The 13,940-nt window shown below is 50.8% G+C and overlaps 1 protein-coding gene across 1 annotated transcript; it reads left to right on the plus strand.

The window, feature by feature from the left end:
* The first annotated feature begins 6,252 nt into the window (after positions 1-6,252).
* Positions 6,253-7,781, plus strand: LOC147975939 (uncharacterized). Its single transcript, XM_087519693.1, has 4 exons — positions 6,253-6,380; positions 6,470-6,540; positions 6,618-6,985; positions 7,405-7,781. Exons 1-4 carry the CDS (start codon positions 6,352-6,354, stop codon positions 7,543-7,545), a joined length of 609 nt encoding a protein of 202 aa, XP_087375819.1. The 5' UTR covers positions 6,253-6,351; the 3' UTR covers positions 7,546-7,781.
* Positions 7,782-13,940: the final 6,159 nt, after the last annotated feature.

Below are 13,940 nucleotides of genomic sequence, written 5' to 3' on the forward strand. Positions count from 1 at the left end.
ACAGACCCTCAACATGCATCACATGCGCGCTAGAATCCACCACCAACAACTTTTGCCTTTCCATCTTTAGGAGGGATCAACTCATTGATCAATTGTCGTCGACGCCACTACGACACCAAACAACGCCACCGCCCTGCGCTCATCGATCAAGACACATCCGTCATCGAGACTCCGCTGCGCCATGCCATTGAGACCCGTCGTCGTCGATGCGGTAGAAATGACGTTGCTCCAACTCTAGCCCCCTTTAGTGAGCACTTGCTCAAGTACGATGTCCCCACGAGGGTGAGCGGCGGTAGACCCCAACATCATCCGAACCTGAAGACAGAGATAACGGGTTTCCCCTGGAGCAAATGACCCTTCCATCCGATTCTACATGGTGGTCCAACGCCGCGACACTCACGAGATCCCATTGGCCGAAGCTCCAAAACAATGCCTCCAAGGAGATAAACGAACGCCACACTCGCCAATGTCCAGTCCGGCAAGCCAAACATGAGGTTTTCGTTGGAGCTTTATAGGACCACCACCATGACAGATGCCCTTCAAGGAGGTTAGCGGCGTCCACAGACATCGCCGCATCAACCCCAACGACAGATCCGTGCAAAGGATTTCTCTGTGGTGATAGTCAGAAGATCTAGAGGCCTAGGTGCACGTCGGAGACACCCACTAAGGCAAAAGGAAAGGCCGTGTGAGGTCAGACAGATCCGAGCACACGACCCAACCTGAGCGAACCTAAGGGGCCGCCGCCAGTAGGGAGGACATCCGAGCGCGTCTGCCATGGATCCACCGCCACCGCCATCTGGCCACCACTACGCTGCCTCCCAGCACGGCAGTGACCAACCACCCACTGCCCGTGAGGAGACGAGTGCCGTAGCCCAACCCCGTCATGGACCCTGTGAGGCCGCCCGGCTCCGTCGCGGACCCTGTGAGGCCACCCGGCAGTGAACAGCCACCCATTGCCCGCGAGGAGATGATGCACACAGCCAAATTGTGGTACGATTTTTTTTTTTTGCGACTCAAAGGAGCTTTATAAGTTAAGAAGCGCGGTTACAGTCATTTGGTAGGCAGATCCTCAGGAATTTGGGTATGAAATTCACCCAAACACATCTACGTCTATCTTCACTAGCCTGCCTAGCACAAAGATGACTGGATGAGCCAACATATTGGCCTCCCACTTATAGCAGATATTAAAGAAAAAGTGTCAAAATTCCTGCTCAGCTCCTCTATCTCATGAAGAATCGTAGCAACCTCAGATCACTAAAATTTCTTCGATCTCCAGAGATTAACCACCGTCAGGTCATCCGTTTCCACAGTGATAGTACGGAGATCCATGTCACCTGCCAACCGAAAACCATCACGGATCGCAAAAACTTCCAAATTGAGAGGACTCGCCGCAACACCATACCATAGCGCATGTGCTCGTAACAATTTACCTTCGTGATCACGAACACCAACACCAGTCACGCCCTGGAAGTTCTCTGTTGAGCAGCTCCCATCGACAATAATTTTCAGAGTTCCAGCAGCAGCCGGCGGCTCCCAAACAAGCTTGGTCTTCTTCACTTGATTAGTTACCTTCTGTGATATCGTAGCCAAATCCATTGCAACTTCAATTGGCCAATTAACAGAGTCCATCATAGCACGGCCATTCTCCCGATGAATCCTTGCATTACGTTCTGGCCAAATAGCTCAGCTACCACACAATATGATGCAAGCATCCCTGTCCGAGACCAGCTCACCTTCAATCATTCCCTTGGAGTCTTGGACCAAGTACGTGGGTTCAGTTTTGGCACCTTCAGCCCAGACCTGAGTTTCATTTTTTGCCAGAAAATCCTTACCCAAGTGCATTCAAAAAGTGCATGGAAAATAGATTCTTCCCTACCGCACATCTGACAGAAGGCGATCCGCTCAATGTGCCGTTCTTTCAGGATGGATTTACAAGGCACAATTCTTTTCATTACTATCCACCAAAAACTACGAACTTTAGGTGGAATATGCATTCTCCATAATCTCTTCCAGTACTTCTGTTCAGACCCACTAGAGCTTGAAGAGAGAGCTTGTTGCTGCCTTGAAATGATCGCTCTATAAGCCGATCTAATTGAGAATTCACCATTCCGCTCCAAGTTCATCAGGGAGACGCCCAAGCGGAAATTTTCTGATAGCCTCCATGTCCCCCAGTAGAAAGTTTGCTGCTAATAATTCTTCGTTGCAAGCAACTGTGGTTCGATTAGTATTGTTTGCTAACGGGCAACGGCATCATGATTTAATTTAATTTTGACGAAATGCTGATGGAGCAGCTTTTCACGATATAATTTTTGTAATCCATGATATACATATTTTAAGTTACACTACCCGGTTACTACATTTGGCACGGCCGGACAGCCATTAACAATGTCACGCATATTTGCATAGCCAAGTGAAGAGAGACCATATGAGCGTCTAGGTGTAGCCCGACAATCACCATGTGAAGATTCTCCTTAGCACTTAAAAAAAAACATGTGCTTTGTTCATTAGAAATAAGGAAATAACTATTACATCCTTTATGGGGTTGGTACAATTTTAATATTTGGCTCCTCAAATGAATCAGAAATGAAAAAATCTAGCCAATCTACCAAGTTCAACTTTATTTGTTTCTCTATTACAATGCTTGAATCTAAAAATAGTAAAATCACAAGCTAAATAAAAACAATCATCAAAAACTGTCGCTGCTGCCCCCGACGATCGTCCTGCTTCCTTCATGGTATCAATCACCTCCATGTTACCCGAGTTAATAATAATGCGATTGCATCCCGTCTTTGCGCCAACGACAGACCGAATTTTAGGGCCAGAGCTTCAGCCATCAGTACATCCGCGCATCAGTCAATGTTACCATTACCCCCGGAAATAAATCTACCTTTGTCGGCTCTTAAGACCGCACCCATTGTACCCCTAAGTAAGTCATGGTCAAAAGAAGTATCAACGCTAAGTTTAACCAACCCTACCAGAGGGCAAGACCATCCCCATTTTTTTTCATGAAGACCTTTGGTGAGGAAGCAGTAATAAAAGTGGTCATAAGTGCCCGGATTCCCATGGAAATCTGATGTGCATTTTGAATTGTCTCCTTGTGAACCAATTTTTGCCTTTGCTGCCACAAGTACCAGGCTGATATGACAAGCATTTCACGTACATTCCAGTTGCCCATAATACACAATTCATGATCTGAAATTGAAAGTAAATATTCTAAAACCGCTTCATCCACACAATCTACTGATGGAAATATGCCTTAGAGGCAATAATAAAGTTGTTATTATTATATTTCCTTATTCATGATAAAGGTTTATTACTCATGCTAAAATTGTATTGACTGGAAACTTAAATATGCATGAGAGAAACACAAAGGATTTGTGGGCGGTGATGTTCATACTGCTTACCACCAACGTCTTATTTTGATTCGGTGGTATTGTGGGATAAGGTGGCCCGGACCAACATTACATGTCCACGTACATGAGACCGGTTCCGCTGACTAAGATGCAACTTGTTTTGCATAAGGTGGCTGGCGGGTGTCTGTTTATCTCACTTTAGTTGAATCGAATTTGACTAAGGCCGGTCCTTGCAAAAGGTTAAAACAGCAAACTTGGTAATCACCGTTGTGGTCTTGCGTAGGTAAGAAGGGTTCTTGATAGTTACCCATAGCAGCCATGTAAAACTTGCAACAACAAAGTAGAGCACGTCTTACTTGTTTTTGCAGGGTATGTTGTGATGTGATATGGTCAAGACTTGATGTGATATACGTTGATGTATGAGATGATCATGTTTTGTAATATCGACTGTCGTGGTTCTAACTCTGACAGTGATGTAGGGGGGGTATGTATGGAGAGGCTAGATCTCAGCTATTGGGAAGTTGTGAACACACCAAGATGTACGAGTTCAGGCCCTTCGCGGAGGAAGTAACAGCCCTACGTCTCGGTGCCCGGAGGCGGTCGACTGGATTACTGGCGTGTGAATAACAGGGGTGCGAACCCTTCATACTGAGGAGGGGGGTGGCTTATATAGAGTTTGCCGGCCCCCTCCTGCCCTCAGTAATGCAGGGTTTTCAGGTACATTTAAGGTCGGGCGTTACTGGTAACGCCCCGAATAAAGTGCTATAATGACCATAAAGACTACTTAACAGCTGACCGTTTGCCTGCGGAGTGACTATAGGTCTCCTGGCGGTCGAGTGGTTGGCTTCATGGTCGAGTGATAGCTTTCTGGTCGAGTGTCTTGAATCCGTCGAGTGGGATACCTTCAAGTCGATTGAAAGGTGACTTCTCCTAGGGATGTCCTAGGGTAGGGCTCCTTGGACAGGTCCGTGCCCCTACCCTAGGTACATGGCTTCATCATTAGCCCCCGAATGGATCAAGGTTAGAGTGGGGAAAGAGTTGGAGATCTTTCTGACTGGTTCTTTGGGCTACGTGAGCGCCTCGTTTTGGGTCAATCGTCACGGATGACGTTGCCAACCTTTTTCAGTCGCCTTGATCCATTCCAGGCCTTTCGTCGAGTGAATTTCTTTATTTGTGACATACCGAGCGTCAGCGCGGGCGGGGTCTTCTGTTTTGACAAGTTGTTCTGCAGCCCGCGGATGTTGTGGGATTTCGGATTTTGGGAAGCGCGCGGGACGGGAGCGGCCGCAGTAATCGGAAGCGATAAAGCGGAAGCTCCTCGATCCCCGCGTTGCCTTTTTCGCCACGTACTGCGCGCGCGTCCGCTGCGGGATTTGACTGGATAGTTTGGGCCTACCAGTCAGCCACTCGGGAGCGGCCCCTTATAAATCGCCGGCTCGGGGTTTCCAAGCAGTGCGCTCTCTTCTCCTCCTTTCTTCTTCCTCTCTCCCTTCGCAAGTCCTTCCGCCACCTCCGTTCTCGCCCCAGCGCAGCAGGCCCGTGCGAGACTTCGCCGGCGACGATGACGAAGGGCAATACCTCCGCTCTGGAGCGCGTGAAGAAGGCGGCGGCGCAGGGGAAGGGGAAAAGATCTGCTCGGGGCGGATCCTCCTCAAGGTCCGCTCTGCCCAAGGGCTGGATCCAGGGCGATTGGATGCCGTCAGTGATCCGGCAAGAGGATCTCGATGACATGGTCGAGGGGGAGTCATTCCCCATGAGGCTGCGCATCTTCCGGGGAGAGAGATCGAACCTCAACCCCGCGATGGTGAGTGCGTGCTCCTAGCCACCCACATCGACCGAGGGTTTTCTCTGCCGCCCCATCCTTTTTTCCGGAGCTTCTTGAACTTCTTCGGAGCGCAGCTCCACCACTTTACTCCCAACTCCATTGTATACCTTACCGCTTTCATTTCCATGTGTGAGACTTTCTTGGGTTGCCGCCCCCATTGGGGACTTTTCAAGCACATCTTTACCTGCCGTTCTCAATCGGTCAGGAAGGCCAAGTCGAGTGACGAGAGGACGCAGGTGATCCAGTTGTGCGGGGGCTTGGCGATCTAGACGAGGGGGAAGAGCTGTTTTCCATCCATTACTTTCCCGGAGTCGGTCCGTGGCTGGCAGGCGACCTGGTTCTACTGTCAGGACCAGGCGACCCCAGGACAGTCGACTGGTCTTCCTCCTTTCTCCCTCGACCGAGCTGAAAAACCTGCTTCTCTGAAAGTGGCGCCGGAGGAAAGGGCTCAAGTCAAAGTGCTGGCCGGTCGAGTGGTTGAGCTTGTCCGTGAGGGCGTGACGGGCATGGATTTGCTGGAGGTCTTCCTCCGGAGGCGCATCCAACCACTCCAGGCTCGTGACCACCCGATGTGGCTGTACTCGGGTCTTGACAACACCACTCGGATCCACCCGGAGGAGGTCACTGATGAGATGCTGGAGGGGTGGCTGTCGAGCATCACAGGAAACAAGGACAACCCCCGAGGAGCCAGGAGGGTAATTCCACTCGACAACTCGTACGACGTGGACCAGGTATGTCTCTATGCTCCTGACTGAGGTCTTGTTTTTCTTCATTGGTCTTCTTTGAGTTGGTCGATTGACCTTTGTCTTGTCTGTTGTTTTTCAGGCGACTACTGAAATGTACTCGACGCCCAATGGGGCACAGGGGCCAACTGAGGAAGGGGAGGCGAGCGAAGGTGAGAGCGGGGACGATCAAGGCGAGTGGGAGTCCGACGGTGAAGGAGAGGGAGGCGACGACGTCGACTCCAGCGAACAGGAGGAGGAAGAGGTTGGACCCCCCCGCCCGGAGGGGCGATCCAAGCTCACACACGATCCAGCGCGGGAGCGTGGTAGTGCGACTGCTCCTGTTGGGCAGTCGTCGAAATGCCCTCGGACCTCTTCTCCTACGCCGACTGGAAAGGCTCCCAAGCACCCGCGCGCAGCGCCGTCCAAGCCGCCCAAGGCTCTGCCCAAGATGAAGATGGCCGTCCCCACCATTTCTGGGTAATAATAAAACTTGTTATCCTTTGTCGACCGTGGACGGATCCTTGGTCGATCCATTGAGCCAACCGACTGACTTTCGAGGCTTGCAGTGCTGCTACTTCTGAGATCTCCGCCAAGGACGACGACCAAGAGATGGAGGATGCTGTTACCTCCAACCCTGGTACGATTACTGACGTTCCGCTTTGAGTCGACTAAACATTTATTGCAACCCTGGTCGATTGAACGTTTCCTTTGTAGCCCCTCCTCATGTTATCGACCTCCCGGATGACGACGACAACGAACCGCTGAGAATGAGGAGGAACAAGAGGTCGACGGCTGACAAGACCCCCCAACCTGCTCCGGCGTCTGAGGCCATGGCTCGGGATGGTGGTGACACCACTCGGGCTTCTGTGACTTTCGCCATTCCTCTGACGAGCGTGCGGCCTTCGGCGTCGACTGCGGATCCACCTTCGCTTTTTGCTGCGTACCCCGTCCCTGAGGACCAAGCGGCTGCTGCAAAGGAGGCTATACGCCAGGCGGGGATCATGATGGAGCAAGTGAAGATGGCTCGGGAGGCCAGCCAAGCAGCCTATGACGCGAGTTCGGCTCTTCAGAGCAACGTCCAGGTCAGTCGACTCAACACTTGGTTTGTTATGATATGCTGTTTGAAGAATCTCTTTTCCGAATATCTTTTGTATCTGTATCTGTACACCCACTGGGTGTGTCTGCCAATTCTTGGACGAGTGGGGGCATGCTAAGTGCACCCACTGGGTGTAGTCCCCGAGACTACGGTGGACTGCTGGCAGTCGACTGTAGTCTTTACATTGTGTTGCTGTAGCTATATTTCTTCACTCGGTTTTTCCCCGAAGATCTTTTTTTTGGTCGAACCAGTGGGGGCACGCTGAGTGCACCCACTGGGTGTAGTCCCCGAGACTACTGTCGAATGTTTTTTATTCGGCTGTGGTCTTAGAAACGTCGTCATTGTCTCTTAGTTACTCGGAAGCAACTTATCTTGGATGTCTGTCGACTGATTTTTCTTTTACAGAAATCCTGCGAACTTGTAGCTCGCTATACTGAGTTGGAGAAGCAGAAGATTCAACTGAACCTTGATCTGGAGCTGGCCAGAACAGAGCTGCAGAAGGTCAGAGACGGCGCCGCAGGTAAGACGACTTTGTCGACTGGTTAGTTTTTAGGCTTGAGTACCCTTCTGCTATTTCCGAGTCAATCATCACTTCTTTGCAGAAAAACTGAGCGAAGCTCTCGCGAAGAAGGATCAGGACTTGGCTGCTGCCCGTAAGGAGGCTGACGACAAGACCGCTCTCGCCGAACAGAAGCTGGCTTCGGTCGGCCAATTGGAAGAAGAGAATGCCAAGCTGAAGACCGCTCTGAATGAAGCCAACCGGGAGTGTACACGTTGGAAGAAGGAGAACCTCACCCTAAGCGAGAAGGTGGAAGGCATCGCTTGCAGGAGGGACGACCTGGAGAGCTACTTGAGGAGCCTCGCCAAGAAGTTGTACATCAAGCTTGAAGGTGCACATTCAGTTCCGACTGGTTTTTTTTGTGTCGACTCAGTCTATGAAAATTGATTTATCCTTGGATCGTGTATGCAGAGATTTGCCAGAACTTTGAAGAGGAGACTGGGCGTATTGAAACAGGTTTGGATCCAATCAACTCCCCCGTGAAGGATGAAGCTGCCATGAATCTGCTCCGACTGGAATCTCGCATTGACGGCGTCGTGGACTACTTGGCTCGACTGAAGGTTGCCATGTCACGGATCGACCCGGCACTTTGGCCAGGGGCTACGCTCCAAAATGATCTCGAGTCTCTGATGACTCGCCTTAACGGGATCCCTGACAGAGTGCAGGAGTGGAAGAAGTCTTCTGCTCGGTGTGGCGCTGATGTGGCTCTGTCTCTGGTCCGCGTCCATTGCAAGGAGGCGCGAGAAGAAAAGCTGGCCGCCATCCAAGTTGCCAATACCAGGAAGCACAACTTCCAAGACTTCATGGAGACCTTCATCGCTGCTGCCACCCGTATTGCAGACGGGATTGACTTGGACGAGTTCGTCGCCCCTTCTAGTCCTCCTCCTGAGGAATGAAAAACTTTTATGCTTCACTTTGAATTTGCCTCGGAATGCCGAGTGTATTTTGTAACCGTTAAACTCTGCCTTAAATTTGCCTCGGAATGCCGAGCGGAAGTGTAACAGTTAAACTCTGCCAAGCCGAGGGCTCGAGTACTTTGATCTGAGGTCTGGGACCTTTTAGGCTTTACCCGAACTTGATTTCTTGTTGAATATCTTCATGGTTTGATCTGTCGAGTGGAACTTGATCTTCACTCGGAATAACCTTGTATTTGTGGCGTATCTTCTTGCAGATTGGGTTGTGTCCTGTACTTAGGCGAGCGCTGGGCTACAGCTAAGCCCCCGAGTGGGAGGTTTGCTCTCCACTCGGTAGGACTTTTCAAACTTAGGCGAGTGCCGGACTGCAGCTAAGTCTCTAAGTGAGAGAACTTAGGCGAGTGCTGGACTGCAGCTAAGCCCCCGAGTGGGAGGATCGCTCTCCACTCGGTAGGATTTTTTCAAACTTAGGCGAGTGCCGGACTGTAGCTAAGTCTCTAAGTGAGAGAACTTAGGCGAGTGCTGGACTGCAGCTAAGCCCCCGAGTGGGAGGATCGCTCTCCACTCGGTAGGATTTTTTCAAACTTAGGCGAGTGCCGGACTGCAGCTAAGTCTCTAAGTGAGAGAACTTAGGCGAGTGCTAGACTGCAGCTAAGCCCCCGAGTGGGAGGGTTGCTCTACACTCGGTAGGATTTTTTAAACACTTAGGCAAGTGCCGGACTGCAGCTGAGTCTCTAAGTGAGAGAACTTAGGCGAGTGTTGGACTGCAGCTAAGCCCCCGAGTGGGAGGATCGCTCTCCACTCGGTAGGATTTTTTCAAACTTAGGCGAGTGCCGGACTGTAGCTAAGTCTCTAAGTGAGAGAACTTAGGCGAGTGCTGGACTGCAGCTAAGCCCCCGAGTGGGAGGATCGCTCTCCACTCGGTAGGATTTTTTCAAACTTAGGCGAGTGCCGGACTGCAGCTAAGTCTCTAAGTGAGAGAACTTAGGCGAGTGCTAGACTGCAGCTAAGCCCCCGAGTGGGAGGGTTGCTCTACACTCGGTAGGATTTTTTAAACACTTAGGCGAGTGCCGGACTGCAGCTGAGTCTCTAAGTGAGAGAACTTAGGCGAGTGTTGGACTGCAGCTAAGCCCCCGAGTGGGAGGATCGCTCTCCACTCGGTAGGATTTTTTCAAACTTAGGCGAGTGCCGGACTGTAGCTAAGTCTCTAAGTGAGAGAACTTAGGCGAGTGCTGGACTGCAGCTAAGCCCCCGAGTGGGAGGATCGCTCTCCACTCGGTAGGATTTTTTCAAACTTAGGCGAGTGCCGGACTACAGCTAAGTCTCTAAGTGAGAGAACTTAGGCGAGTGCTGGACTGCAACTAAGCCCCCGAGTGGGAGGATCGCTGTCCACTCGGTAGGATTTTTTCAAACTTAGGCGAGTGCTGGACTGCAGCTAAGTCTCTAAGTGAGAGAACTTAGGCGAGTGCTGGACTGCAGCTAAGCCCCCGAGTGGGAGGGTTGCTCTACACTCGGTAGGATTTTTTAAACACTTAGGCGAGTGCCGGACTGCAGCTGAGTCTCTAAGTGAGAGAACTTAGGCGAGTGCTGGACTGCAGCTAAGCCCCCGAGTGGGAGGTTTGCTCTCCACTCGGTAGGATTTTAAACACTTAGGCAAGCACTGGGCTACAGCTAAGCCCCCGAGTGGGAGTCTGGCTCTCCACTCGGTAGGATTTTTCGAACTTAGGCGAAACAGATTCGCAGCTAAGTCACCCACTGAGGGATTTCACACGCAAACAAAAGTGACAGCAATTATTGGAACACTCTTGTCTTTGATAAAAATGAACTGCGGGATTTTTTTTTCTTATTACATCCCATCCAAGGGAGAACTCAAGTGTAAAAGGGGCGGAGTAGTTCCGCATTCCAAGCTCGTGGCTCGTCGATCTGGCGATCAACATCGTAGAGGTGATACGCTCCATTGTGGAGGACTCTGGTGATGATGAAGGGGCCTTCCCAAGTAGGAGCAAGCTTGTGTGGTTTCTGCTGATCCACTCGGAGGACCAAATCCCCTTCTTGGAAGGCTCGACTCTTGACATTCCTGGCGTGGAATCGACGCAAGTCTTGCTGATAAATGGTCGATCTGATCATGGCCATCTCTCTTTCTTATTCTAGGAGGTCGACTGCGTCTTGCCGGGCTTGTTCTGCTTCATCTTCGGTATAAAGTTCGACTCGGGGTGCGTTGTGAAGAAGATCACTTGGCAGAACTGCTTCGGCTCCATAAACCAGAAAGAATGGAGTTCTTCCAGTCGACCGGTTCGGGATGGTCCTCAATCCCCACAGAACTGACGGAAGCTCATCGACCCAAGCACCTGCCGCGTTCTTGAGATCACGCATCAGTCAAGGCTTTAGTCCTTTGATAATCAGACCATTTGCTCTTTCAGCTTGTCCATTCGACTGAGGATGCGCGACCGACGCGTAGTCGACTCGCGTGCCTTGAGAGGCGCAAAAAGCTCTGAACTTGTCCGGATCGAAGTTTGACCCATTGTCAGTGATGATGCTATGTGGGACTCCATATCTGAATGTTAGCCCTCTGACGAAACTGATAGCAGTGCAAGCATCAAGATTCTTGATAGGCTTAGCTTCAATCCATTTCGTAAACTTGTCGACTGCCACAAGCACATGAGTGAAACCACTTCTGCCTGTTCTCAGTGGGCCAACCATGTCTAGTCCCCAGACAGCAAAGGGCCAGACGAGTGGAATGGTCTTCAGGGCTGATGCAGGCTTGTGTGACATGTTGGAGTAGAACTGGCAACCTCCACACTTGTCGACTATCTCTTTTGCCATCTCATCTGCTCTTGGCCAGTAAAATCCTGCTCGGTATGCTTTAGCCACAATGGTCCGAGAGGACGCATGGTGACCACAGGTCCCCGAGTGGATATCATTAAGGATCATCTGACCCTCTTCTGGTGTTATGCATTTCTGACCGATTCCAGTCGCGCTTTCCCTATACAACTGTCCCTTTATGACTGTGAAGGCCTTGGATCGGCGGACGATCTGTCAAGCCTCTTCCTCGTCCTCCGGGAGTTCTTTCCTCAAGATATACGCGATGTATGGTACCGTCCAGTCATGAGTGATAGCCAAGACCTCCATGACTAGGTCGACCACAGCAGGAATTTCGACTTCAGTCGGATCTGTGGCACTTTTCGGTTGCGGGGCTTCTTCTGCGAAGGGATCCTCCTAGACTGACGGCGAGCGGATGTGCTCCAAAAACACATTGCTGGGAATGGCTTCTCTCTTGGAGCCTATCTTTGCCAGATCATCTGCTGCTTGATTTTTCAGTCGGGGGATGTGATGAAGCTCTAACCCCTCGAATTTCTTTTCTAGCTTTCTTACTGCGTTGCAATAGCCAGTCATAGCTGGGCTTCTGACGTCCCACTCCTTCATCACCTGATTAACCACCAAATCTGAGTCGCCGTAGACCATGAGGCGCCGGACGCCGAGTGAAATGGCTATGCGCAACCTGTACAAGAGTGCTTCATATTCTGCTTCATTGTTGGAGGAATCGAAGTGAATCTGGAGAACGTATCTGAGCTTATCTCCTCGGGGGAGACCAATACTACCCCAGCACCGGAACCGTTCAGCATCTTAGATCCATCGAAGAACATGGTCCAGTGCTCCGAGTGAACTTGAGTCGGGAGTTGCTGTTCAATCCACTCGGCGACGAAATCTGCAATTGCTTGGGACTTGATAGCCTTCTTTGCTTCAAACTTGATATCTAGGGGGAGGAGTTCAATCGCCCACTTAGCCACTCGACCAGTTGCATCTCTGTTGTGCAAGATCTCTGACAGTGGAGCGTCGCTGACGACTGTAATGGAATGGTCAGAGAAGTAGTGTGCAACCTTCTTCGTGGTCATGTAGATCCCATATACAAGCTTCTGGTAATGGGGATATCTTCCTTCGAAGGGGTCAAAACTTCAGACACATAATATACTGGGCGCTGAACTCTGAAGGCCTTTCCTTCTTCTTCCCGCTCGACCGTGAGTACTGTACTGACAACTTGTCCCGTGGCCGCAATGTACAGCAGCAGAGGCTCTTTACTGATTGGGGCAGCAAGCACCGGCTGGGTGGAGAGCAGAGCTTTGAGCTCTGCAAACGCTGCGTCAGCTTCTGGAGTCCACTCGAACTTGTCAGACTTCTTCATCAGTCGGTAAAGAGGCAACGCCTTTTCACCGAGACGAGAAATGAATCGACTTAGAGCAGCCAAGCAACCTGTAAGTTTCTAGACATCGTGTACATGCACAGGGCGCTTCATCCGGAGTATGGTGCCAACTTTCTCGGGATTGGCGTCGATTCCTCGTTCGGAAACGAGAAAACCGAGTAACTTTCCACCTGGAACTCCGAATGTGCACTTTGATGGATTGAGCTTGATATCGTATCCCCTAAGGTTAGCAAAGGTTTCGGCAAGGTCAGTCAGTAGGTCGGAACCTTTTCGTGACTTAACCACAATATCATCCATGTATGCTTCTACGTTCCGACTGATCTGAGTGAGTAAACACTTATGAATCATCCTCATGAACGTGGCTCCAGCATTCTTGAGGCCGAAGGGCATGGTGACATAACAGAAGCACCCAAATGGGGTGATGAAAGCCGTTTTGATCTCGTCGGGTCCATACAGACGGATCTGATGGTACCCTGAATAAGCATCTAGAAAAGACAAACGCTCACACCCCGTGGTCTAGTCCACTACCTGGTCGATGCGGGGGAGAGGGAAATGATCTTTCGGGCAGGCCCGATTGATGTGTTTAAAGTCAATGCACATGCGAAGTGACTTTTCCTTTTTGGGGACCATGACAACATTGGCGAGCCACTCGGAGTGGTAAATCTCTCGGATGAACTCCGCTGCTAAGAGCCGAGCCACCTCCTCGCCAATAGCTTTCCTCTTCTAGATGGCGGACCGTCGAAGATGTTCTTTCATAGGCTTGAACTTTGGGTCGACTCATAGACGGTGCTCAGCCAGCCCCCTGGGAATTCCAGGCATGTCAGAAGGCTTCCATGCGAAGACGTCCCAGTTCTCACGGAGGAACTGGATGAGCGCTTCTTCCTATTTGGAGTCGAGCGTCGTCGAGATGTGAGTCGGAGCAGCGTCGGGGTCGGTGGGGTGAATGTGAGCTAGCTTAGTTTCACCGGACGACTGAAAAGCAGATTCTGAAGCAGGCTTGTTGGCTCGTAGCAATTCACTCGGATCAGCAGTCTTCTGGTACTCTTGTAGCTCAACAACTGCCATCTGAGCATCAACAATCTTCGATCCTTTCTGAAAACACTCTTCTGCTTTCTTCCGATTGCCGGTAATGGTGATCACACCTCTGGGGCCGGGCATCTTCAACTTGAGATACACGTAGCATGGTCGAGCCATGAAGCGTGCATAAGCTGGCCGGCCCAGAATAGCATGATAAGCACTTTGGAAGTCCACAACCTCAAATGTCAACTTT

The sequence above is a fragment of the Triticum urartu genome, chromosome 4A, assembly GCF_056163025.1.
Source record: "Triticum urartu cultivar PI428250 chromosome 4A, HENAU_Tu73, whole genome shotgun sequence".
Taxonomy (NCBI): domain Eukaryota; kingdom Viridiplantae; phylum Streptophyta; class Magnoliopsida; order Poales; family Poaceae; genus Triticum; species Triticum urartu.

What these genes read in the sequence shown, in the direction of transcription:
- LOC147975939 (XM_087519693.1), top strand. Translation starts at nt 6,352, where the DNA reads ATGAAGATGGCCGTCCCCACCATTTCTGG. An exon ending in GCCGTCCCCACCATTTCTGG is followed by an intron (nt 6,381 to 6,469) that starts GTAATAATAAAA and finishes CGAGGCTTGCAG; the next exon opens with TGCTGCTACTTCTGAGATCT. An exon ending in TGCTGTTACCTCCAACCCTG is followed by an intron (nt 6,541 to 6,617) that starts GTACGATTACTG and finishes TTTCCTTTGTAG; the next exon opens with CCCCTCCTCATGTTATCGAC.